The sequence below is a fragment of the Talpa europaea genome (assembly GCF_964194135.1).
Source record: "Talpa europaea genome assembly, chromosome: 8".
NCBI classification, from domain to species: Eukaryota; Metazoa; Chordata; class Mammalia; order Eulipotyphla; family Talpidae; genus Talpa; species Talpa europaea.
In genome coordinates, this window is record NC_140075.1 from 9626422 (window position 1) to 9652496 (window position 26075).

At 43.7% G+C, this 26075-nt stretch overlaps 2 protein-coding genes and 1 pseudogene across 3 annotated transcripts; 2 read left to right on the plus strand and 1 right to left on the minus strand.

Annotated features, from left to right (window-relative positions):
• Positions 1 to 8898: 8898 nt before the first annotated feature.
• LOC311176209 (olfactory receptor 2T27-like) lies at positions 8899 to 9824 on the plus strand (annotated as a pseudogene). Its single transcript has one exon. The product of its transcript is annotated as an olfactory receptor 2T27-like (transcript).
• Positions 9825 to 16891: 7067 nt separating this feature from the next.
• Positions 16892 to 17836, plus strand: LOC311176210 (olfactory receptor 2AK2-like; the record flags this gene model as incomplete). Its single annotated transcript, XM_084241505.1, is given in 2 exon segments — positions 16892 to 17569; positions 17573 to 17836. Coding segments are annotated over 2 exon segments (942 nt in total).
• Positions 17837 to 23569: 5733 nt separating this feature from the next.
• On the minus strand, positions 23570 to 24496 carry LOC311176211 (olfactory receptor 2T27-like; the record flags this gene model as incomplete). The annotated part of the gene is made up of 1 exon (XM_084241506.1): positions 23570 to 24496. The coding sequence occupies one exon, from the start codon at positions 24494 to 24496 to the stop codon at positions 23570 to 23572; it is 927 nt and encodes a 308-aa protein (XP_084097632.1).
• Between the last annotated feature and the right edge of the window lie 1579 nt (positions 24497 to 26075).

Below are 26075 nucleotides of genomic sequence, written 5' to 3' on the forward strand. Positions count from 1 at the left end.
ACCCCAAAAACTCCACAGAAAAACTAATTCAACTTATCAATCAATTCAGTAAAGTGGCAGGATACAAAATCAACATGCAAAAGTCAGTAGCCTTCCTATACACAAACAATAAATCTGAAGAAGAAGAAATAAAAAAAAAATCCCTTTTATTATCGAAACAAAAAAAATCAAATATTTGGGAATAAATCTAACAAAAGAGGTAAAGGACCTATACAAAGAAAATTATAAAACACTGTTAAAGGAAATAGAAGAAGACACAAAGAAATGGAAAGACATCCCCTGCTCATGGATTGGAAGAATAAACATTATTAAAATGGTCATCCTACCAAAAGCAATATACCTATTCAATGTTATTCCAATCAAAATTTCAATGTAATTCTTCAAAGAAATAGAACAATTTCTGATGAAATTCATATGGAATCACCAAAAACCCCGAATAGCCAAAGCTCTACTGAAAAAAAAAAAGAAGGAAATGGAGGCATCACACTCCAAGACTTCAAACTATACTACAAAGCCATAATCATCAAAACTGCATGGTATTGGAACAAGAACAGACATACAGACCAATGGAATCAAATAGAAAATCCAGAAATAAACCCACATTGGTCAACTAATCTTTGACAAAGGAGCAAAGACTATGGATTAGAGCAAAGAAAGTTTGTTCAATAAATGGTGCTGGGAAAACTGGGTCGCTACATGCAAAAGAATGAAGCTTGACCACTACCTCACACCATACACAAAAATCAACACAAAATGGATTAAAGAACTAGACATAAGACCTGAAACCATAAAATATATAGAAGGAAATATAGGCGAAAAACTACGTGATTTGCACATCAAAGACATCTTTACAGACACATCACCCAAAGCAGTGATAGTGAAGGCAAAGATAAACAGCAGGGGCTACATCAAATTAAAGAGCTTCTGCACAGCAAAAGAGACAATAACAAAAACAAAGAGAAACCCCACCAACTGGGAGAACATTTTTTGCACCCAACACTAATGATAAAGGGCTGATCACAAAAATCTGCAAAGAGCTGATGAGACTCAACAACAACAAAGAAAATAATCCAGTCAAAAAATGGGCAGAAGAGCTAAAAAGAAACTTCTCTGAAGAGGAAATACAAATGGCCAACAGGCATATGAAAAAATGTTCAACATCACTTGTCATCAGGGAAATGCAAATCAAAACTACCATGAGATACCATCTTACACCAGTGAGAATGGCACATATTACAAAAAAAAAAACTAGCAACAACAAATGTTGGCGAGGGTGTGGAGAAAAAGGAACTCTTCTGCACTGTTGGTGGGAGTGCAAACTGGTCCAACCACTGTGGAGAGCTGTGTGGAGATTTCTGGACCTACTAAACATAGAGCTTCCATAGGATCCAGCAATTCCACTCCTAGGTATTTACCCAAAGGACACAGAAACATCAATTCCAAAGAGCACCTGCACCCCTATGTTTATAGCAGCACTGTTTACAATAGCTAAGCTTTGGAAACAGCCCAAATGCCCAAAAATAGATGACTGGATCAAGAAGATGTGGTACATATATACTATGGAATATTACTCAGCATTCAAAAAAGATAAAACACATGCAATTTGCAGCAACATGGATGGCGCTGGAAGGGATCATGCTCAGCAAAATAAGCCAGAAAGAAAAAGAAAAATACTGGATGGTCTCACTCATAGCAGGAATCTATAAAACTTAAATAAGGGACCAGGAAAATGAATAACTATAAGAAAGAGAAATTCAAAATCAACAAAAAACTATGAACCAGAGACATTTTTGGGGGGCAGGAGCGGGAGGGGAGGGATTGGGGTTAGAATGGGGGGGGCTGCAATTGTATGGGGAATATAAAAATAAAATTTATTATTAAAAAAAAGAAAAAGAATGAGGAAATTTTTCGACAGTTATCAGAATCCAGGAAGAAAAAAAAATATAAGAGTTATATGCATTCCAGAAGGTGAGCAATGAGACAACAGATATGACAAATTATTCAAGGAGATTATAAAACTTCCCAAAAAAAAAAGAGATGAATACAGACACACAAGAAGGGAGAACACCTGATTGCCACAACAAAAAGAAAAGTACAGCAAGACACATAATAGTAAAGCTTGCAAGGGTCTAAAACAAGGAAAAAAATGTGAAACTGGCAATGATAGAAGCAGATAACTTACAAGGGAAAACCAATCAGGTTAACTTCAGACCTCTCCAAAGAAACACTATGGGCAAGAAGAGAACAGAGTGACATATTCAGCAAACTTCAAGACAACAATGCCAACCAAGAATACTTACCCTGCAAAGCTCTCCTTCCTCTATGAAGAAAAAATAAGGATGGTGTAGGCAAACAGAAACTCCAGAAATTCATTACAACTAAATTCCCACTCCAAAAAAAATCTACAAGAAGTCCTAAAGCCAAAACCAACAGAGGAATCAATAAGAATAGCAATACAAAACAAGGAATAAAATCACAAAAAGACAAACAAAATGGCAAATACAGATGCCAATGTATCAATATTGACTCTAAATGTAAATGGACTAAACTCATCAATAAAAAAAAAAAAACAGAGTAGCAGGCTGGATTAAAAAACAAAATACAGGGCCTCCCCGGTGGCGCAGCGGTTGAGCGCTGGGTTGCGAAGCTGCCCGCAGCCTCTGCGGCACTGGTTCGATGCCCGGCTGCTCCCCGGCCACCGGAGGAGGGTCCCACATGGCCCGCAGACCTCTCCTGCGGCCCGCTGCTCCCCTCAGCAGTGTACTTTGGTCCTTCTGCCTGCTCTGCTCCCAGCTCTGGCTCTGGTGAATCCTCTCACCCTCCTGCGCTTCTGACTGTGCCCAGTGCATGTATAAACAAAAACCAACCAACCAAACAAATAAATAAATAAATAAATAAATAAACATGCCTCTATTTAAAAAAAAAAAACTTAAAAAAACAAACAAACAAACAAAAAAAAAAAACAAAATACAACCTTCTGCTGTATCCAGGAAACATATTTAACTGCAAAAGATAAATATAGACTAAAAGTAAAATGGACCAAAAAAGAAGGCAGGAGCAGCTATACTTATAACAGAGGAAATAGACTTTAAATTAAAAAAGGTAAAAAGAGACATAGACAGACACTATATTATGATCAAGAGGAAAATACATCAGGAAGATATAAGACTCATCTACATATACACACCAAATGAAGGCATGCCAAAATATATTAGGCATTATTATCAGCTCTGAAAACAGACATTAAAGAAAATGCATATACAGTAGGGGACTTCAACACCCCACTCAAACCAATGGATACATCTACGAGATGAAGAATAAACAAAGACACTAGAGCCCTACATAAAAACATAGAACTCATGGTCTTAACAGACATCTTCAGGACACTGCACCCGAAAAACTCTGAGTACACATTTTTCTCAAGCACACAAAATCCTTCGCCTGAATCAATAGCATACAGGGCCACAAGACAAACATCAACAGATACATTAAGATCAAAATCATTCCAACTATCTCCTCTGATCATAAAGGCATCAAACTAGAAACGAGTCATGAAAAGAAAGCAAGGAACCCTCCCACTTCATGGATATTGAAATCCACACTACTGGAAGACCACTGGACTAATGAAGAGATCAAAGAAGAAATGAAAATATATTTTGAATTGAATGACAAGGAGGGCATCAATTTCCAGGATGGACTAGCATTATCCACAAAATCCAATTTATGGAACCAGCCTAAGTGTACAATACAGATGAGAGAATGAAAAAAAAAAAAAAACTGTGGGAATTTCAAAGTTTTCCCTTTTAATTGACTTCTAATTTCCTATTGCTTTGTTGCAAAGTTGCCAAATTTTATTTTAATCTTCTTAGATTCCTAAAAATTTGCTTTCTAGCATTATATATTATGAAGGATTTAACATGTGCACTTGGAAATAATACGCATTCAATATTGTATAGAATGTGCATTTGATGGATATTATATGGAATGTTCTGTATATGTCTTTTAGATCCTCCAACATATCACTTATGTCTCTTAACCTTATTGCTAATCTTCCTGCAAGGTCACTCTATTGTTGATGGTAGGGTATTGAATTCCCCTCCTATTATTGTGTCCCTGTGCAATGCTCGATTAAATGTGGTTAATTTTTGCTTCATATATATTTAAGTGTTGTGATATATGATTTCACCTCTTATCTCTTCATACCACTCCATGTGCAATGCAGACTACTTACAACACTATTCTAAATTCCTCCTTCCCACTTCTTTATCCCTAGATGTTTACTGCACAACTGTGAGGGGAGTGAGGAAGACCAGCATGGGTTCCACTTTGGAAAAGTACTTAACCCCCACTGTATTAAAGCATTGGAAAAGGGGATAAGGGAGGAGGGCTTAGGGGATCCAGTTGCTCTGAGTCACAGGGATTAGCAGTGGTGGGCAGCTCCAACAGTATAGTCCAAATTTATTGCTCCAGGAGCTTCACCTGATACAAGTGGATGGCTGCTATGATGCTTCTTATTTGTTTGTCTCCTAGATACAAGACTTGAATTCGACCTGACAGCCACATTCTCCTAAAGTTGAAAGAAAAATCTAATTTGCTATTTACTCAGAACTTTTTATCTACTAAAGACAGAGATGACCACTTCTAAGACTTCTAAGACCACTTCTAAGAGTTAAAAATGAAAGTGCTTTTTAATTTTTAGTATTGTTTTCAGATAGTTTTTTTCAAACAATTCACTACAGTTAATATACATATAAAATTAATATTTACTCAGACACACCCTTTCACCCAGGACACAGATCTGAGCTTTTACCCAGCTCCAGAAACTCCCTCCAGTACACAAGACAGAGGTGTGTTTTGAGGGAAGACTATGTTCTGGAAAGGATTTTGTACCCAACTCAATTATCCCTCAAGCTTTGAGAGTAGAAGGAAGAGATTTGTAGTCATGCATGGCCTGAAAACATATGCATTCAATTCACAACCTGTCAAGAAGTTGTTGAAGGATGTACTGCACTGAAGAAAAAGGGGTGACTAGAAAAAGGAAGGTGCAAAGGCACATACATAAAAACAAGAAGTTCAATGCGGAACAGAGATGAAGGTGTTTCCTGAGAAGAGAAATAAAGGAAAGGCATGCAGAGACTCATGCAACAGACCTGCACACAATCCCACCACTTTTGAGGAGACAGAGGTCTTCAGGAAAATGAAGAAGTGTGGGAAGGAAAATTAAGTCTCAAGTGAAGAGAAGCACCATGGCTTACTTCCTGAATCAGCTGTGAATACTTTTTACTTTGCTATAATACTCTACTCTTGTCTCTTCATCTAACCTAAATTGTGATACAATAATTTGGAAGGAATGGAGGAGAAGAAGATGTGAAAGATGGGTCAGAGCTGAAAAACAGCTCCAGCACCTTCCACAGGAGAAAAATTAATAGCAGATCTCTAAGATGAACAACCAAGACAAATAGCAATAATACACCTGTTAATTAGTACAGTGGAGGAGGTCGACCCCACACCAAAGATTGACTACAGGAAATGAAAACCAGGGGAGAAAGGGGCATGGGGAACCACTTTTTCATGGTAACCCTTGAAGGACTACCTGCCTCTTAAAAACAATATATACAACATAGTTAAAAACTTTGATTAGGTAAACATGGAACATATCCCTGATACTACTGAAAAGCATGAAATTGTCTGTATTCTGTTTGTTATTGTGGAAAACATGGATGGTCAAGTAATGAAATGGAAAAACAAATAGTTTCCGTGAGGAAAAAATTAGTCTTCACCCAAATATTTGAAGGTGAACCACTTGACAAGAAGTATCCCTGAGGTGGAGGCTGCATGTCCTTGTGAGATAGCTGTAACCATTTCTTCTGGGTCATGGAGGATGTGGAGGTAACTGCTGCACACGTTGCCTCAGGGACTGGATGCAGTTGGGGACAGTCCCTCTGAGGATTGACAGTGGAACAGTAAATTGGTGTGGATTATGGAGGCAATGGTGTCAAGGTATTTAACCTTTGTTCAGGAGGACTGTGGGCTTCTGAGGCTGGAAGAACTAAGAAATGCATTGATAACACTCTAGAAGCAGCACTGATTCTGTTCTTACAAGTAAGTTGGAGGGTTGTTCTCAGGATACATGTTGAAGTCTGTTATGATTTCCTAAGCTGCCTAATATATAATGCTCTGACCTTGAACATATAATAGACAATCTCAATAATCCCCTCTATTTAAGATATGTATCTATAAGATATTAATACATTTAAATACTGAAAATACTTAGATGTTGTGTGTGTTGACTCAAATAAGATGTTTAGTTGAACTGGAACTGGCATGTGCACTAACATTGCATAAGAAGACAATAGCTCATGGCAATACTGATGGTCTGGTTTCATGTAATTCTCAATGAGGTACAATTTCCTAATTTTGGGGTGGAGTCAGCGGTTAGTTTTATGGAAGAAAGATGTTCACTGTTCAAAGCCAGCACCCTCTCTACAGTGTCAATGCCCTTCCTGAAAGACTATTTGAAGGCTGAGGGCAGGAGGATTGTTGTAAATCTATAATAAATTCATTTTTAAGAGACATGAGCAGTGGCATAAGTAAAACCATAAGACATTTACACAGGATCTACTCTCAACACACACTGTTGGTTGATTTCCTTCTAATTCATGTCAATGAGGTAAAAGATATGTTTTAAGTTAACATGAAAGAAAATTGACTTCAAATTCATTTTTTCCTGCCATTATATTTTTGGTAGTTTTATATATATTAAATAAATATATTACATACATATATAAGATATGCACATGATTTCATGTCCTCTGGGAGTCTCATAGCAACATAAATTAAGTAAATCTCCAAATACAAACATCCACTTACCAAATTACAGTGGACTGTTTTTGGATTGAGGGCATTCACATACATTAATTAGTAAACATTTAGGAAAATATCTATTAGGCAATACTGGAAACCATCAAAAGGTATTGAGAAAGTGGAATGTCAAATTTCTTAGGAAAACAAAGTATTTTGATGAAAAAGTAACTATTTACTGTACCACACTATTTCATTCATTGGCTCTCTGGAAGCTGGGAAATAAATGAATTTTATGTACTCCCAGACATGAAGACTATTGTAATTCAAATTATTAGATTGTGGGATTCTCCTTCTAGCACATAATGCCACGCTGCTTTATTTGCTAGAGTTAAAGGGTTGATAGAAACAGGGAAGTTTTATATAGAGAGGGAAGTGGAAGAAAGTAGCAGACCCATAAATTTTTTGTCATATTTAATGTTTTAAAAGTCAATGTTTTCAGACTTAACATGCTTTTATGTGTATGACATTTTAAGCACCAAATTCAGCATAGGGATTGGAGAGTGTTTGCATCTAGATTTCCCCATATGACCAACCCTACATTCCACACATTCTACAAACCCCATGTCATCCCTCTGTGGCACGAGGTGGTGAGGACATGGGCAGCCGATGCTCCTGTCACCGGGGCAGACAGCTAGGAACTCAGTGCCGAGCCACCTCACAGGGACTTCCACTGGTACTAAAAAAACTGTGTCTACCACAGCTGCTGTAACTGCGCACTTACCCAATGACATTTATTAAACACGTTTGTAATTTAAGTCTCATGTCCACTTAAAGTCTATGAAAGTCCTTTATTATACATCCTCCCCAAGAGAAAGTGCTGCAAGTCAAAACACAAGTGCCAGCTCTTCACATTCAACAAAACACTGATTCTCGGAATAATGTCATGAAGCGAGAGTCCTACTCCCTCCATCACTTCACAAATGACCTTAATTTCACTTTGCTACAGAGCAAAGACACTAAGACAGAAGGAAATCCCTGGGGATTTTCGAGCCCTGAGGTTGCTGCTGTGCCTCCACCTGTAGGGAAGTGAGTCCACCTGGCTTCCCATGCAGAAGCACGTTCCCCATGCAGTCCGCTCCTGCCAGGCAGGTCTCTATGCCGCCTGCTGCCCACTGGACCCTTGTCCTGTCCAAAGCTCACAAACAATACCTCCTTATACCTCCTTAATGACATGTTTATAAATAGCTCCTTAGAGAAGAAAGGTATTTCCATTATGCAACAGGTGAGATTTCCAGGTTAATTGGAAGTCATTGTGGAAAAGAATTAAAGGCTGCCTTGATCCTGACCTTGCAGCTCTGTCCACACAGCACATATAGCCCTGAACTACTGATATTACCCATTTTTTTAAAGATTTATTTATTTATGCTTACAAGAACAGGGTACAGCCGAGAGGTGTGGGGGCAGAAGGATCCACCAGAGACAGAGTGGGGAACAGAACAGGCAGATTGACTGAAATACACTGCTGAAGGGAGCAGCGGGGGTGTCAGGAAAGGTCTGCTGCACGTTGTGTGTAGCTCCCTGGCCCAGGATAGAAATTGTGCTGCAGTGGCAGTGGAGAGCTTCATAGTGTGTGTCTTAACCCCCTGCACTACCAGGAAGGCCCTGATACTCCACATTATTGAAGTGCATAATAATGATGCAGGTGTTCATTAATTAATGCATTTATTTATGTATGCTACTTAAAGCATAACTTAATAGTAATTACTTGAGGAGTGCAATTTCTAAAAATTTTAATGACAAAAATATTTCAAAATAACATTTTAAAGCTAGCCAATATTGTCTTTTCTCAGTGTGGCAAGAATCCTAGATGGTAACTTAAGATACCTTAGTAAAGTCCAGTGAAAGTTAAATATATTTCTTAACTAATAAAGCTGAAGTGTGAAGTGCAGGGAGTAAAATAGACTTGCAATATTAAAAGTGGCACATTACTTTATTTTTGAAAATCTTGTAGGACAATGAACATTATGTTCATTGGGACAATGAACATTATGCTTGTGAAAAAACTCTCCAAGTTTACAAATTCAAAACACGAGCATGGCATGGCTGAGCAACCAGACCTCAGGCCGTGATTTCATCCTCTTGGATCTATTCCACAGCACCCCAGTGCCCTGGGTCCTCTTCACACTCACCCTGCTCGATCTCCTGGTGGCCCTGTTAGGCAACACCATAATAATCATCCTCATCTGGGCCGACCCTCTTCTCCACATCCCCATGTACTTTCTGCTCAGACAGCTGTCCCTCATGTATCTTGTGTATATCTGCACATTTGTCCCCAAAATGGCCCTGGTCTTTCTGTCTGGGGACCACCACATCTCCTTCATTGGGTGTAGCTTCTAGATGTTCCTCTTCACCACACTTGCTAGCTCAGAGTTCCTGCTGCTGGCAGTCATGGCTTATGACCACTTTGTGACCATCTACCACCCTCTGCGCTACCCCATCCTCATGTGCCCCAAGGTCTGCGTGCTCCTGGTGCTTGTGACCTGGCTGGGTGCCCTGCTCAATTCCTTGATCCATGTGGTCTATACTCTGACATTTCCTTACTGCGCCTCCAGGGAAATCCACCATTTCTTCTGTGAGATCCCAGCGCTCCTCAAAGTGGCCTGTGCTGACACTTCACAATACGAAAAGGGGATTTATTTTAGTGCTGTGATTTTTTTTATTCCTCCCGTCTCAACTATTCTGTGCTCCTATGGAAGCATACTGTCCACTGTTCTGGGCATGGGATCAGGCCAGGCTCTCCGGAAAATCTTGGCTACTTGCTCTTCTCACATGATTGTGGTGTTGCTCTTCTATGGAGCTGCAATCACTAAGTACCTGTGCCAAAGCCCTACCACTCCCCCGAGCAGGAAGAAGTGGTCTCTGTGATCTACACCATCATTTCACCCATGCTCAAACCCCTCATCTATAGCCTTCGGAACAAGGACGTCAATCAAGCTTTTAGGAAGATTTTCAGAATATGACAATATAAGGTTTCCTGGTACCCAATGAAAATCCAGAACAGTGATGGTGTATGCTTTGAAATGGAACAGTACCTGTTTTTATATTCTTTTGCAGCCAATGTCACCATCAGTGAAGATCTGGTTATTAACACAATACGTAAAATATATTTTTGTTCCTATGTAATTTTCCTATCTGTCAATTTTCAAAAAAGTATGGTTCATAAGGGAGAGGAGTCTTGTTATCTTGAAAATTTTGTCTTTAAATTTTAGATATATTCTAAAACTACCATTGTAAATATATAATGATGTATATTTTAAAGTATACATTGTTTTTATATATTTTGAAATATCTCTTAAAATACTACTTGCTATAATTCAGTAACATGGAATTTCTGAATGAAAATTTATTTCTCTATTATATATATACTAATACACATTTTTTAGCATTTTGGGTTTTCACACTGAGAAATAATTAATATGCAATAGTAGTTTGGGTTTTCAGAGTACAGCATGGTGATTTCCCTGTGACGTGCTCACCACACATCTTGTTACCCCACACACCACACAAAGTAAATGTGAGGGTTCATCCTCTTGCCTCACTTCATTCGCCACCCACACCCCACGCCCACTTTCATCTGGTAGCCACCTTTTATTAGTGATCATCTATTCTCTTAACTGTGGGGACACTAGGAGCCTTCCAGTCAAGTGTCAGACTACCTTGGTGCACCTGCCACCAATCACCCACACCCCCACAACAGCCCAGGGGCCGGCCCCCACCTGTACCCACCCTTGGATGCTCAGCTCTGCAGTCAGGCATCTACCGTTAGTTTTTATGTTGGTCTTTCTCTGACTCTCAGTTTGGCATCTCTAGATTCTGCATATTACTGGCCCATCTGGTATCTGTCCTTCCCATCTGACGTATTTTATGTAGCATCATCCCACTGCTCTGTGTCTAGTTCGCTTTTAGATTTCCACGTGAGTGAACCCACAGGGCATTTGTCTCTTCCTCTGACTCACTCCCCCCCAGGACATGCATGGTGTCACATATGGTGACATTTCATCTTTTTAAACAATTGTGTGAGGGTCTCCCCATACACACACATGCACACACACACAAACACACACACACACACACCACCCCACTTCCCTACCCACCCATCGTTGGAACCTCCGTTGGTTCCCGTGTGTGGTGGTGTGAGGAACATAGGTGAGCATATGCATTTTGGAATTAGTTTCTTTCTTTTCCTTTGGATAAATACCCAGAAGTGTAATTGCTGGATCATATGAGTTTTGCTGTAATTTCTGAGGAATACGTATTTTAATATACTGTTCCCCCACAGTGCATGGGGGTCCCCTATCCCCACACCTTTGCTCACACTTGCTGTCCCTTGTCTTCATCACCACAGTACTCCCCCTTATCCAGGCCAATCATTCCAAGGTCCCCAAGTGGAAGCCTAAAAATCAGATCATACCAAACTGGACAGCAACTATTTTTCCTAAACATACTCAGCTGTGTGAAAGATTAATGTACAAATTAGGCAAAGTAAGACATTCATAATTAGTAAATTTAGAAAAGATTGTTGTATAACTATTGATCTCTAAAAATATCTTACTGTAGGAGAGTAATTTAGAGTTCCTCCAAGGAGCCCTCTCCAGTGCTGCTGACCATAGCAGAAGTCACAGCCAGTCCTCGGGAGTGATGGGGCAGCTCACATGGCTTTGAGTGGGGAGACTGAGCGCCCTCACCAGTTGGGACACTGAGCGCCCTCTCATGCACCTGAGTGCCACCTTTATGGCTTCCTTGGCAAAGGTCTATTTGGATCCTTTGCTGTTTTCTTCACCATAAAATTTAATCACTAAAATGCTGACATGTGCTCCATAGTTTGTGTCAGCTTGCAAACTCAACTTTAAAGATATCTACTAAAAACCTCTCTAATGGGTGAAGCTTAGTATTTCTACATAATGACTTCAATACAATCTCACACTCATTCAGATTATTATAAATCATAGAAAACTTAAACTGCTGATAAATTTATAAACTTGACAGACACATTCTGACACAATTACTGGCATGCTTTCTACCAGTTTCTTTAGCTAGACTCGTTGATGTAACTGCCCGTCCTAAACAGCTGTCTTTTATTACTCTTCATGGCTGTTACGCCACATTCTCCCTAGTGGGGTCTCACTCTTGGAGCTTAATACTATTGTAGACGGAAAAATACGAACATTGTTCAGTTCAAAATGGGAAATGCATGATTGTGTTTCTTTGTAGAGAATTAAAATCAATGACCATTTTGTGACTTAAACACAAGCACTAGGAATTGTCAATCCTGCGCCCATTTCTGGAATTGAAGATGTACTGCCCGTGTTCTGTCAACACATTAAATGCGTCACCTTGCTCTGGAAGCACCAAATATGGAGGACTTCTGAAACAGGCCATTTGTCTTTCACTTTAAAACTCTAAGTATTTACCTGAGATCACACCGGTTCCACGCCTCGAGGGCCGCCCCTCTTCACAGGTGCTTCCACCCCACGCGCATGCGGGTCCCGCCCCCGTCACCTGCCTGCCCGCGCCCATCCCGCACGTCGGCGTGCATGGGCTTGGTGTCTCCCTACTCTTTGGCCTCCTCCACTCCCGAGGCGCGGCTGGGCGGTACCCGCAGAGGCCTCCCCTCCCGGAAGGACATCTGCGCACCCGCCCGCCCACCCCCGGGCCAGCTTGGGCCGCATGTGGGTAGCGCCCCTGGGCTGCTAGGTCGGGGTTCCGGCCCTTCCTTCTCTGCCCCTCGGGTGCGGGAGGACCCAGCTCCGTCCTTCTCCACTGTGTCCTTCACTTGGCAGCGTCCCCGGCCCTCCAGCCCGTCCGTGTCACCAGCGGCTTCGGCCCTCCGCGCGGGAAGCGTGTCCAGTCGCGGGTCGGCCACACCCCCGCGTTCCCTCCAGGCTGTACCCGGCTCGGCCGCCCTGACCGCCCGCCGGGAGGGCGCCGGGACGTGACCCTCCGAGCAGGTGCCTGGCCTCTCCCAGGCCCCCAGCCTCGCAGCACTGCTGTCAGGCTTGGCCCCGGGGGTCCTGTGTGTGCCCCTCCGCGCTGCGCCACGCCGGGCGTGAGGGGTGGCGGGGCCGAAGCGAGGGAGCGGAGCCTTGGCCCTAAGGAGGCGTCCAGCTCCTCACCAGAGCCCGGTGCTGCCTGCGGGGCGGGTTTCTGCCTGTCTCACACTGAGGTGCTCTCCTTCTCCCCTTGGCACCAAGCATCTTCACTACAAATGCACCTTGCGTCTTGCCAGAGCCTCCTCTGCACCCGCCAAGGGGTTAGAGGATTTCTGTCTTTCCTCTCCGAGAAGGGTTCAGTCCCCTGGGTGATATGAGCTGTGGCCAGAGCCTGCCCCCCGAAAAAGCCCACCGGGGGGTGGCCATGACCCTTGAAGTCAGTTTGCCATGGCTTTGTGGAGGGTTTATCACTTCTGTCTCCTCAGGGAAGGCCCAGAGTGCTCTTTGTGACGTCCTTGTCTGCTTCTGGTCTCCGAGTAATGTGGGCCTCACAAAACCGGTCTGGGAGCACTCGCTCCTCCTCGGTTTTCAAAATGTGTGAGAGATGAAAGTATTACCTCATCTCCGCAGGTTCGCGGGAGCTCACTTGTCGAGCCTTTGGGTCCTGGCTCCTGTTTGGCGGGAGACTGTTCAGTGATGACTGTTTCACCCTCCTTGTTCACAGTGGCCTGTTCACTCCTCCTGTTCTGACTCAGGCCACACGGAATCTCAGGAGCTTGGTGCACAGGCACCTCATCTTCTTGGATCACTTGTTACCACAACAAATGTCCTCTCCTGTTGTCAATCCATAACACACCCTAAATGTCTTTCTCACATGATGCCCAGGAAAAATAACAGAACCGTGATGATAACCAGGACTGGAAAGTTTTAGATCTAGATCAGGAGACAGATTTACCCTGAAGCTAAATAAACAAGGGCTGGGTCTCTCATGTACTCAGCCCCTTCCGAGGCCAGCCTCGAATCTGTGTTTGTTTTCTTCCTTCCTTGCTTAAGGAACGCACCCAAAACTGCACACGTGGGGAGACTGTCCCCTAATCCCTGGCACTCTTTCCATTAGTGATGACACTTGAAGGAAGGGCTGGCCGATTGTGTGACACTAATCTTCATTTCAAATCTAGGATGGATTCCAAAATTCTGTATTTTACTCCTGCAGCCAAAATTCAATGAATCATAACTGGCGTTCTGGAGAAATTCTTTCAGGTGCTTTACAGAAAGAAAAAAATATATATTTTTGCAATAAAAATTGCACATTATGTAATTTGAGTGAATGAAGATCAAATACAAGTATCATCTACAATAGGAATGTCCTGATCTGTTATATATGTCAAGAAAGCTGAGAGTTAGTGGCCTCTGCATCTTTCCTGTGATGTCTCCGACTGCACCATCTCCACTCTCATGCTATTGAAATTTCTTTCTTTCCCCAAATCTCCGCACATGATGGGGGCCTCCCTGGAGGTGCAAGGACTAAAAACACAGCACTATGAAGCAATCCACAGCCTCTGCAGCACGAGTTCAATCCCTGGCCAGGGAGCTGACCCACATGGCGCAGCAGACCTCTCCTGCCTCGCCCGCTGGTCCCCTCAGCAGTGGATTTCAGTCATCTGCCTGTTCTGCTCCCCGCTATGTCTCTCGGGAATCCTCTCACCCTCATGCACCTCTGGCCTGTACCCCAGTTCTGGTATGCATAAATAAATAAATATTAAAAAAAATCTATGCACAGGAGTTGCCAAACACCAGCTCCTAAAATGAAGAGTTTGACAGGCTAAAATTTAAACAGACTTTAATTTCCCTAGACAAACGCACCTCCTTGCAATAGAACGAGACTGAGAGTGTTGTAATGTCTGAAATTCCTCTCTAGGAGCTCATGCACAACACACTCTTACTGCAAATCATATCTGCGCTGCACCCAGGGCACTTCAGAGACCCGCGTTTCCCACACCACGCCTCCTGGACGTGCTGAAGAATGTTTCACCCAAAACGCAGGCGTAACACAGAAGACACCTGCGGCCTGCAGCCCCTGGGACAGTTACACACTCTGCCTGTGACATGCTCGAGGGTCCCGCGGGCCCAGGGGCAGCACGGAGGAGAGGCACCCAAGGAGAAAGAGGAGATAATCGATTTGGCGGCCGGTCAGCCAGATGGCCCAAAGAGGGCTCTCTTCTGGCCCAGACCTGTCTTCTCCCCGCGCACGGACAGCAGCTCCAAGCAGGTGTCCTGCGCAGTGCAGCGGGCGCCCAGCTGGGACTGAGAGCAACTTCCCCTCAGGTGCGCACCTCGTGCGATGGGGCTCCACGAGGCGGCGGCCGCTGCCTCCTGCAGAATCTGGGGTGCTGCACATGGCGGGCACGACCGCGCATGCTCAATTCCATTTCCCCAGATTTTTCCGGGGAAGCGACGGGACCCGGGTCGTCTCGGAGAAGAGACAGCCACTGCATTGCGGCCGGCGCGGTTCCCAGCCCCAGGCCCAAGCACCCTGGCTTCCGCCCCGGCCGCGGCCTCGTGTCTCCACCACGCGCACAGGGGAATATGGCGCAGAAGCTGCCCCAGCTCACCCGGTGGGGGACCTGACAGGCGCGCCCAGCTCACCGGGTGGGGGGACTTGACGGGCTTGCCCAGCTCACCGAGTGGGGGACCTGACAGGAGCTGCCCCAGCTCACCGGGTGGGGGACCTAACAGGTGCGTCCAGCTCACCTGGTGGGGGACCTGACAGGTGCGTCCAGCTCACCTGGTGGGGGACCTGACAGGAGCTGCCCCAGCTCACCGGATGGGGGGGACCTGGCAGGAGCTGCCCCAGCTCACCTGGTGGGGGGACCTGACAGGAGCTGCCCCAGCTCACCGGGTGGGGGGATCTGGCAGGAGCTGCCCCAGCTCACTGGGTGGGGGGACCTGGTAGGAGCTGCCCCAACTCATTGGGTGGGGGGACCTGCTGGCAGGAGCTGCCCCAGCTCACCGGGTGGGGGGACCTGACAGGCGCGCCCAGCTCACCGAGTAGGGGTGTCACAGGGGCGCGGCAACGATGCCCTGCCCCGCGGGGAGGAAGGGCATGCTGCGGGCGCGGCCCGGGGGCGGCGGCAGGCATGCTGGCTCCCCGCGCCTGGGCCGCGGCCTCTGTCCCTGGTGACTGCCCAAGTGCAGGTACACGGAGTGAGTCCTGCCCGTCTCAGGACAAGACCCGTGTGCTTCCTCCTTGGAATTTCGGAACCAACACTGTGCTGTGTCCACAAGAGACACGCAGCAAATCTGAGAGGACTGAATACACTTTCACACCATTTCATGAAACATTTTTAGTTAGTAAGATGTTATTTGTTCTGGAAATATGCAGAGGCCAAATCTGTGTCCAAAAAGGGGAAATATTAATTTCCCAGCATGGACAAGCACTAAATAGACTCCCGGGTCAGCTTAATTAGCAAGATTCCATTTATCTTTTAATGATTCATCCTCCAGCTTTCCCTAACATCGCCATGCTTCTTTATTTCAATTCACTGTATCCCTTGTACATGCACAGAAAAGAACAATGCTAATGAAGCCATACGATCTGGAATATTCCTTCTCTGTAATTAATATAACTTTTGCCAATTTGTAGGCAATATAAAGTCAAAATAGACAAATACATGAAGAAACATATCAAATTTATAAGATATTCCACCAAATCTGTTAAGCAAATTTGTACTGTTCACGTGAGTGAAGTATGCAGGAGAACATTTTTCTTGGGAGAACACAGCCCCAATCGAACACTTGGAAGATATTTTGAAGGGAAAAAAATATTTGTATAAAATCATCTGAATGTCTGTTTTTCCTTTTCAAAGTATAACTTAATCCCACGGTCAGTAATAATATTTATTTTAATGTCATCATTTCTCAAGTATCTATTGTTCAACAGATAGGATTGTTAGGATTGAGTGTGTTAAATGGAGGGAACTATATTCACCTAAGATTATTACATCATTTATAATCATCATTTGGTTTTCTTTAGGAGGCCATCAGAGCTGTTTCATGGACCTGTAGATATTATCAACCTTGATATTCCGTGTTAAGTCATGAAGGCAGAAAATCTAAGCATTGGGATGGATTTTCTACTCCTCGGTCTTTTCCAGCATGGCCGGATGGACACTTTCTTTTTTGCTGCCATTGCTGTTCTCTTTACAGCGGCTCTGACATCCAATATTGTATTGATCCTCCTCACCCAGCTGGACAGCGGGCTCCACACCCCTATGTACTTCCTGCTCAGCCAGCTCTCCTGCATCGACATGCTGTGCATCTCCACCATGGTGCCCAAGATGGCAGTCAATTTCCTGACCAAGAGTATGAACATTACTTTTTTAGGCTGTGAGATTCAAACATTTGTGTTCTTGGCTATTGGCGGAACTGAGGCCCTACTTCTTGGTCTCATGTCTTATGAGCAGTATTTAGCCATCTGCCACCTTCTGCATTACCCTGTTCTCATGACCAGGAGGATCTGCTGGCTCATGGTCTCATGTGCGTGGACTAGCAGTTCTATCAATGGTTTCATACACATGCTCTATGTGTTTAAACTTCCATTCTGTAGCTCTCGACTCATTAACCATATTTTCTGTGAAGTCCCATCTCTGTTACCACTGGTGTGTCAAGACATGGCCTGGTATGAGTACACAGTCCTCCTCAGTGGGCTTGTTATCCTGCTGATACCATTCTTGGCCATTCTGGCTTCCTATGCCCATGTGCTTATTGTGGTGTTCTGAATGAGCTCCGGTCAAGGGCAGAAGAAAACTGTCTCCACTTGCTCCTCACACCTGATTGTGGTAAGCCTATTCTACACGACCTCTCTCTCCACTTACACGAGGCCACACTCTCTGCGGTTCCCCAAGCAGAACAAAATGGTGGCTGTGTTTTACACCATCATCACCCCACTTCTCAACCCATTTATTTACAGTCTAAGCAATAAAGAGGTGATGGGGGCCATGAGGAGACAGTTAGGAAAATGTGTGTTTGCACATAAAATATGACCTTTAGAACCCTCCCTCACTGAGGCTGAACAACATGAAAGCTGTGCCTAGAATTCTGATAGAAATGCTAATACATGCTTATTAAATAAATTGGCAAGCCTTTGAATCCTCCTGACTTCAGAAGTAACTAAGGTATCATTGTTAGAACTAGATAGATTTTCCATATAGAAAAGAGAGGAACAATATGATTGTCAAACTTGTTCAATCACTGAAACAAAAGAATCCAACCCAGTCCACTCAACATTCCCATATCATAAATGATTTGAAGTGCTTTTCAGAATCTGACACACCATGGAGAAGTAATACAGTTCATGCACATGCATAACACTATGAGAATCCACACATGAACAAAAAGTAATGCAGAGAAAAGCAACAATCCACCATTTCATTACTCACCAAGTTTTCTAATGTGTTAACTATGTGTGTAACCTTTTTACCGACACTTCTGATATTAGAGAAGTCAAATATAAAAACTGACTAAAATTTCTGATCTCTGGAGCTTTACACTTCTACAAGGGGAGATATTCAGAAATAAGCAAAGTTAACAGTATATAAAAAAAGTAATAACTGCAGTAATAATAAGGCAGGATTTGTGATAGAGAATTTGCAATTTTATATAAAATTGTCTGGAAAAGGCTAAGAGGTGGGATTTGGTAAAAGGCTAAAGGGAATGAAAAATTAAGTCAATGGAACTGTGGTGATGAGTGTTCTGGGAAGAAGTGATGAGAACATCCTGCTGAGGGAGGTGCCGGGAAAAGTCAAAGAAGACCAAGGGGTAAGTGTGTGGGCTGCCGGCAAGGAACAGATGGACTGGACCCAGACATGAACTACAACATAATCACAGTGAGACTTGGAATTAGGGGCCTTCCTGGTGGTGCAGGGGTTAAGTCTCAGCACTTACTAAACATCTTGTTAAAATATCAGATGTGAAACTTAAAATTGAATATAATCTGTCAGCTAATAACCAATTCTGGTGTACCACTGTGAATAGACCATGATAGAGGGAGGAATAATATATGTTCTGTGAAACCTTTCAAAGGTTTTTTGATATCTTTGCAATGAATGTCAACAGCTTTAATAACAATTTATTATAGCATCTAAAATGTCATTCTTGGTTGAACCCAAGTACATGTATTTTTCCACAAATGTCTTACTTGACTTAGCTGACTGGTTTATAATGTAATGTGAACTACCAAGAAAACCAGCCACACCAAGAACCAATGCAATAAAAATCATGTCTCTGGGCCTCCCTGATGGTGCAGGGGTTAAGTCTCAGCACTACGAAGCTGTCTGCAGTCCCTGCAGCACGAGTTCCATCCCTGGCCAGGAAGCTACCCACATGGGAGAGCAGACCTCTCCTGGTTCACCTGCCTGCTGCTCCCCTCAGCAGTGTATGTCAGTCAAATGGTCTGTTCTGCTCCCCACTCTGTCTCTGGTGGATCATCTCCATCCCCCACACCTGTAGCCTACACCCCACCTCTTTTATGCATAAATAAATAAATCTTTAAAAAAAAACTTGTTTCTTTAATTTTTTTTAAATGATAAATTGTATTTTTATATTCCCCATACAATTTCAACCCCCTTATTTTGACCCCAATCCCTCCCCTCCGGCCCCCTACTTCCCATAGAGTGTCTCTGGTTCATAGTTTTTTGTTGATTTTGATTTTCACTTTCTTATAGTTATTCATTTGCCTGGTCCCTTATTTAAGTTTTCTAGATTCCTGCTATGAGTGAGACCATCTGGTATTTTTCTTTTTCTTTCTGGCTTATTTATTTATTTATTTAAGCACTGGGTACAGTCAGAAGCACAGGTGGGTGAGGGAATACACCAGAGCCAGAGCAGGGAACAGAACAGGCAGACTGACGAAATACACTGCTGAGGGGAGCAGCGGGCTAGACAGGAGAGGTCTGCGCACCATGTGGGACCCTAGCCCAGTGGCTGGGGATCGAACCTGTGCTGCTGAGGCTGCGCGCAGCTTCGCAGCCCAGCACTCAACTGCTGTGCCACCAGGGATTCCCAAACTTTGTCTCTTTAGAACCACTTCATATCTAGCCCCAATCTCTCCATTAATTTCAAATTTTGATATATTATTCTCTGGGAATGTTTATAAGATCTCCAAATATAATCATACAAAATTATCAGCTACTTGCATTTACTGTTTAAACTTTATAAAATCCATCTTACTATAGTCCATCATTCTCAGAAATAATTTGAGCTACTTGACATTTCTCACATAAATATAGCTGGCTGTAGCTGGGGCCCATTCTCCTTTACAGTTGAATAACATCCAATTTTAAGACTGTAATATGTTTTGTCCACGTATACTTGACTTTTTTTCCAGTTTTCAGATATTACATATAATGCAGTTGCTAAACAGACAAACAGAAGAGAGTTGATAGACCAGAAAAAAACCCACAGGGGAAGGAAAACTGATGACCAGAGAGTCAAAAGCAAACAAGGGAGCAGAAGAGCCTCTTCAAAAATGGTTCTGGGAAAAGGCACAGCCACATGCAAAATCATGACATGACACAGACAGCTACCTAACAAACAGACACAAATTCAAATGGATTAAAGATTGTTGGAAGACGAAAAACCAAAAAATGCCTCTATGATGTGCTCTTTGTCATAGGCCTTAGAGGTGTGTTTCGGGGCTCAAATCCAAAGGGCAGGGCAACAAAAGCAAAAATTAAAAAGGGATCACATCTACTAAAATGCTCTGGATGGGAGAAGAAAAGAAACTATCGATAAAATGAAAGGCCCCCTACCAAAGGGGAAAAAGGACTTCCACATCACACATCTGACAGGGGGCTAACATCCCGCTCAATGAAGAGCTCACACAACCACATGAAAAAAAGACAAGTCAATCAAGACAAGAAAAGAGATAAGCAGCCTCTCAGAGGAAGACATGCAGGAAGACCACAGGCACAGACAGCAATGCTGGAATATTCAGTTGTCAGGTGAAGGCTAATCACACAATGGAATTATTACCTGGAGGAAGACACTTTGTCATGAGCTGAGGCTACACTATATAGTTGCGATTGCTCAATTTCATTAAGATTTAACTCTTACTCATTTATAAAGTACTAATTTATTTTTAAAGATTTATTTATTTATGCATTCAAGAGACGGGGTACAGGCCAGAGATGCAGGGGGGGTCAGAGGATCCAGCAGAGACAGAGTGGGGAACAGAACAGGCAGACTGAGTGACATACACTGCTGCGGGGAGCAGCGGGTGCAACAGGAGAGGTCTGCTCGCCATATGGGTTCCTCCCTGACCGGCCGGGGACCGAACTCATGATGCAGAGGCTGGGGATTGCTTCATAGTGCAGTGCTGAACAACTTGCACCACCAGGGAGGCCATAATGTACTAATTTATAAAGTAATATTAACACAGCCATGCATGTGTACAAGAAAATACAGTCTGTGTAGCTTTTGTGCCATCTGTGTGTCAAGCACCCCCTGGTGTACAACAGTGGATAAGGGGGTACAGATTCAAACAGACGTGAAACACGTGTTGGCAAGATGTGAAGAGAAGGGCCTGGCCCAGCACTGAGACTGGGAATGCAGGGACTACAAAGCCTATGGAGGCCCCTCAACACTGAGGAAACCCACTACGTATCAGCAGTTCCACCTTCGGGCATTGATCCGGCAGAGAGAAAGCACCCATTCATAAGCCATGAGGATACCCATTCCCCCAACACACAGGGACACACAGGGCAGGCGCATGGGACAGCCCAGAAGGGCCAGAACTGCCACCCACCCGCCCAGCGTCCCGACAAGGGAGACCAAAGAGCCCCAAAATGCCAAAACCAAGGGCAAGAGCAACACACACCCAAAAACAGGGGCCTGTTGGCTAGAGCCGATCGAGGGCAGTGTACCAAGAGCACAGGCCACTGTGGGTTCTCACCTGTGCACATGATTCCAAGAGACCTCAGGCTCTGGGAACCATCACCACAGGGTTTCTCTTACAAACAGGGGAACAAAGAGCTTGTTGTGTCCATAGTGGCACCTCCTCCGGAACACAGCACCTTCCAGAAGTACAGGCATAGTTTCCGGTACATGGAAACAGAGCTGGACCACACTGGTCAACAGGGATGGTCACCACTGGCCAACAGGAGGGATGGATGGTGCTGACCAGCAGTGATGGTCACTACTGTCCCAGAGGCGGTGTCAGAGACACCCAGTGTCCACAGTTCTCTGTGAGAGCTTGGACGATGCCAACAACAAGCAGCTCATTGACACACCAGTCCTGCCCGGGCCTTTGGTGATCCCTTCAGGCCTTGGAGACACAGGCCCAAGGCCCCATCTCTGTAAAGGTCTTTGGCTTCTCTTCCCTCCTCCAAGGTCCCTGCTGGATTCTTCTGTTCTCTCCTCTGCAGCTCCTGGTCCTCCTTTCCTCAGCCTAGAACCATCACACTACAGCCCCCACCAACCCTGCTTCTGTCCTCTCTCAGGGGGCACCACCCACAAGTCTGATTGGACCATTTTTCGATCCTGTGGCTACTAGACCATTTAGCACCAGTCAGCTCACAGCTCACACCTGACTGGCCCACACCACAAGCCAGTAAATACCCACAAAAGGGCAGTTGATGGGCCTGAGGAGCCATGGCCAGGACTGACTTGTGCTGGAGCAGCAGGAGGAGAGAACAGCCCCACTGATGCTGCTCCCGCCAATGACGTGGCTGGTTCCAGAAACAATGACACCATCACCACACGGGGACTGGACTAAGATTCCAGTGATGCATGAATGGACAGGGGATGGGGTGAGTGTGTGTGTGTGTGTGTGTGTGTGTGTGCACGCGCGCGTGTGTGTGTGTAGGTAGGATGGTAGCAATATAGTGGAAAACCTTCAAACATTTTATTAAAAAAGCTGAGTGTCATCATATGCCACAGCATGGGTGAGCCTGGAAAGAAAAATGCCAAGGAAATGGGTAAGCAGGAAAAGACAAATACCCATGATTTCATTTAAAGGAAATTGAAAAGAAAACAAAAGTAGACAGAGAGAAAAAAGGGGGGTAACCAGATGGAAGTGGGGGTTGAGGAGTGTGAAATAGATTTGGTCAAGAGGCTACATTCTAACAGTTAAGTCTGCATGGGTGGGATGGTGACTGCACTGTGGTTGTTTCAACATGTAGTTGAGTGTCTACATGACATCCTAAAGTCATGTGATATTTTATGTCAGTTTATTGCTCGAAGAGTTTAGGTCTGGAAAATAAACATTGCAGACACTAAACAATGTACACCAACACATATAATAGAGCAACAGTTTCACTCTAAATTTCCAAGCCAGGTTTGAGAGAAAGCATCATTTGAGTAAATGTCTATAAATCTAGAAAGAATAAATGCATTAGAATATCCATCACTGTGACGATACATCTACACAGTCAGTAAAGGCAACTGCTTAAAGGCATCATGGTTCATGTTTCTGAGCACACACATTTTGAAAATACAATAAATAAGACAATTACAAAGAAGAAATATATTGTAACTGCCAATGAATAATGAAGATTCCAATATATGTCATCATTGACTACAGAACATATACATGATATGTTTTTTTTAAATATTACATTTTATTCAGTACAGAATTATGTGTTTTTGAACTCAATTTCTCAACATAATTGTTTTCCATACTAAATGTAAGTAAGGTATAAATACATATTCTATTCACATTTACAGCAAATGGCAATGCTATTATCGGTTTACAGTAGACACAAACAAACTCCAATGCCTCACACTCTGAAAACCTTTCGAAAAGCTCTAGCAACGTCCTTATTCTGCAGGCTGTAGATGAGGGGGTTGAGCATGGGTGTTATGATGGTGTAGAACACAGAGACCACTTCTTCCTGCTCAGGGGAGTGGTAGGATTTTGGCACAATATACTTGGCAGTGGCAGCCCCATAGAAGAGCAACACCACAGTCATGTGGGACGAGCAAGTAGACAAAGTTTTCCTGAGTCCCTGGCCTGACCCCATGCCCAGAACAGTGGACAGTATCCTTCCATAGGAGCCCACAATCGCAGAGATGGGAGGGATGTAAAAAATCACAGCAGTGACATAAACACCCTTTTCATATTGGGAAGTGTCAGCACAGGCCACCTTCAGGAGCGCTGGCATCTCACAGAAGAAATGATGGATTTCCTTGGAGGCACAGTAAGGAAGTGACAAACTATAGGCCACTTGCATCAAGGCATTGATCAGAGGACCCAGCCAGGTCACAAGCACCAGGAGCACACAGACCTTGGGGCGCATGAGGATAGGATAGCGCAGAGGCTGGCAGATGGCCACATAGCGGTCATAAGCCATGACCGCCAGCAGCAGACACTCTGAGCCAGCAAGGAGATAGAAGAGGACCATCTGGAAGCCACACCCAACGAAGGAGATGCGGTGATCCCCGGACAGGAAGTCCACCGCCATTTTGGGTACTAATGTGGAGATACAGAGGACATCCAAGAGGGACAGTTGGCTGAGCAGAATGTACATGGGGGTGTGGAGAAGAGGGTCGGCCCAGATGAGGATGATTATTATGGTGTTGCCAAACAGGGCCACCAGGAAATCGAGCAGGGTGAGTGTGAAGAGGACCCAAGGCACTTGGGTGCTGTGGAACAGATCCAGGAGGATGAAATCACTGCCTGACGTCTGGTTGCTCAGCCATGACATGCTTGTGTTCCTAACTTGTAACTTTGGAGATTTATTCAGAAATACTACGTTCATAGTCCATAAAAATTTTACCAAATTAAATCATGACTAGATTTCTGATATCTCATGTCCATTTATGTCCCTACTCTTCATAGTTTAGTAATAGATAGTTTCAGGACATCTTTCTTATGAAAAGTTTTCCAGAAATTGAAATTGTCAAGAAATTACAATCAAGCTGCCTCTACACTAAATATACACTGAAATGCACAAGTCAATATTTGATTCAGTTCCTTAGTCATCAGGGGGATAAAGCATGTGTGGAAAAGACAAAGAAAATTTCAAGGTCACAATAAAGCTTTCATCAATTAAATCTTTTCACAATAATTTCCAATTAACTCCACAACTCCCATGTTGTAAAAAGGAAATAATTTTTCTCTGGGAATTCATTAAACATACATGGAATTAAACAGGACTTTTGCAAGAAGCTGCACAGTTATACTGAGTCTGGGGATCCAGTCAATCAAGCAAGCTGCCTGAGGAGGAGAGTACGGAGGACTCAAGCGTGCAGACCTGGACACAGTGACTCTGGAAAGGAAGAGGGTCCAAGGGCAGCAGTTGGCACAGAGTCCTGCCTGGAGGGAGCAGACACATGTGGAAATGCACTTCTGTGAGCGAAGCAAAGTGTAATCACTGCCCTTCAGAAGGGGGAGCAGCAGCAAACTCAGGACTATAAGATCCCCAGGGATATCCCTTTTCCTCTTTTCTTTCCTTCTTGTTCTTCTTCTAACATGAACTTAAAGTAACATCTGCAGTGACAAGGACAGTGGAAAGCACACTTTTTGAGATTATTTTGGGCATCAGTTCCATGCTGAATGAAAAATGTTCATATTTTTACATTCATCTAAGCTACTTTTATCTTGGATAGGATGTAAATGAAGAACTTTCATGAACTAAAGTAATAATAAGACAAAAAAATTATTCATATTAAAATGTCATTGTATTAACTAATAGCAAGAGCAGCTATCGAGTGCAGTCAGTTCTGCTGACAACACTTGAATCCTGCTGTCAGGTGCCTGCCACAAGCATCTCTGACACACAGGGACAAGGATCTGCCATCCTTGCCCTTACATCAGTCCTACAGAGAGATGATATGGAGCTCAGTGGGGCCTGGTGTGGGGCAAAGGTTGAATATGGGGGGATCCTTACATGAACACACAACAGTCCCTGTGCTGAAGTTCATGGATTCAATATGATTATATGTAAAATAGCACATGGAGGCTTCAAAAACTCAAGTATCGTTTTCATAGCCAATGTACCAGACAAAGCGATAGGTCTAGGGTCCTCACTACTGCACTGTATACAAAATTTTCTGTTCCTCAGCCCTAAATTCTAAGGCAAATGTAACAGCACAGTATGCTTCACAAGGAGGGCCATGCGAGCTGGTGGTTCACAGAGAAGACATTCATGGTGTTTTACATGCTCCTTATCTCTAAGAAAACAGAGCTGTCACTTAATTCTCAATTCCAGAGAGAGCTAAACAATGGTTCTATTTCAAATAATATTTTTTATGGGATTATTGAAATAAAATAAATTTTTACAA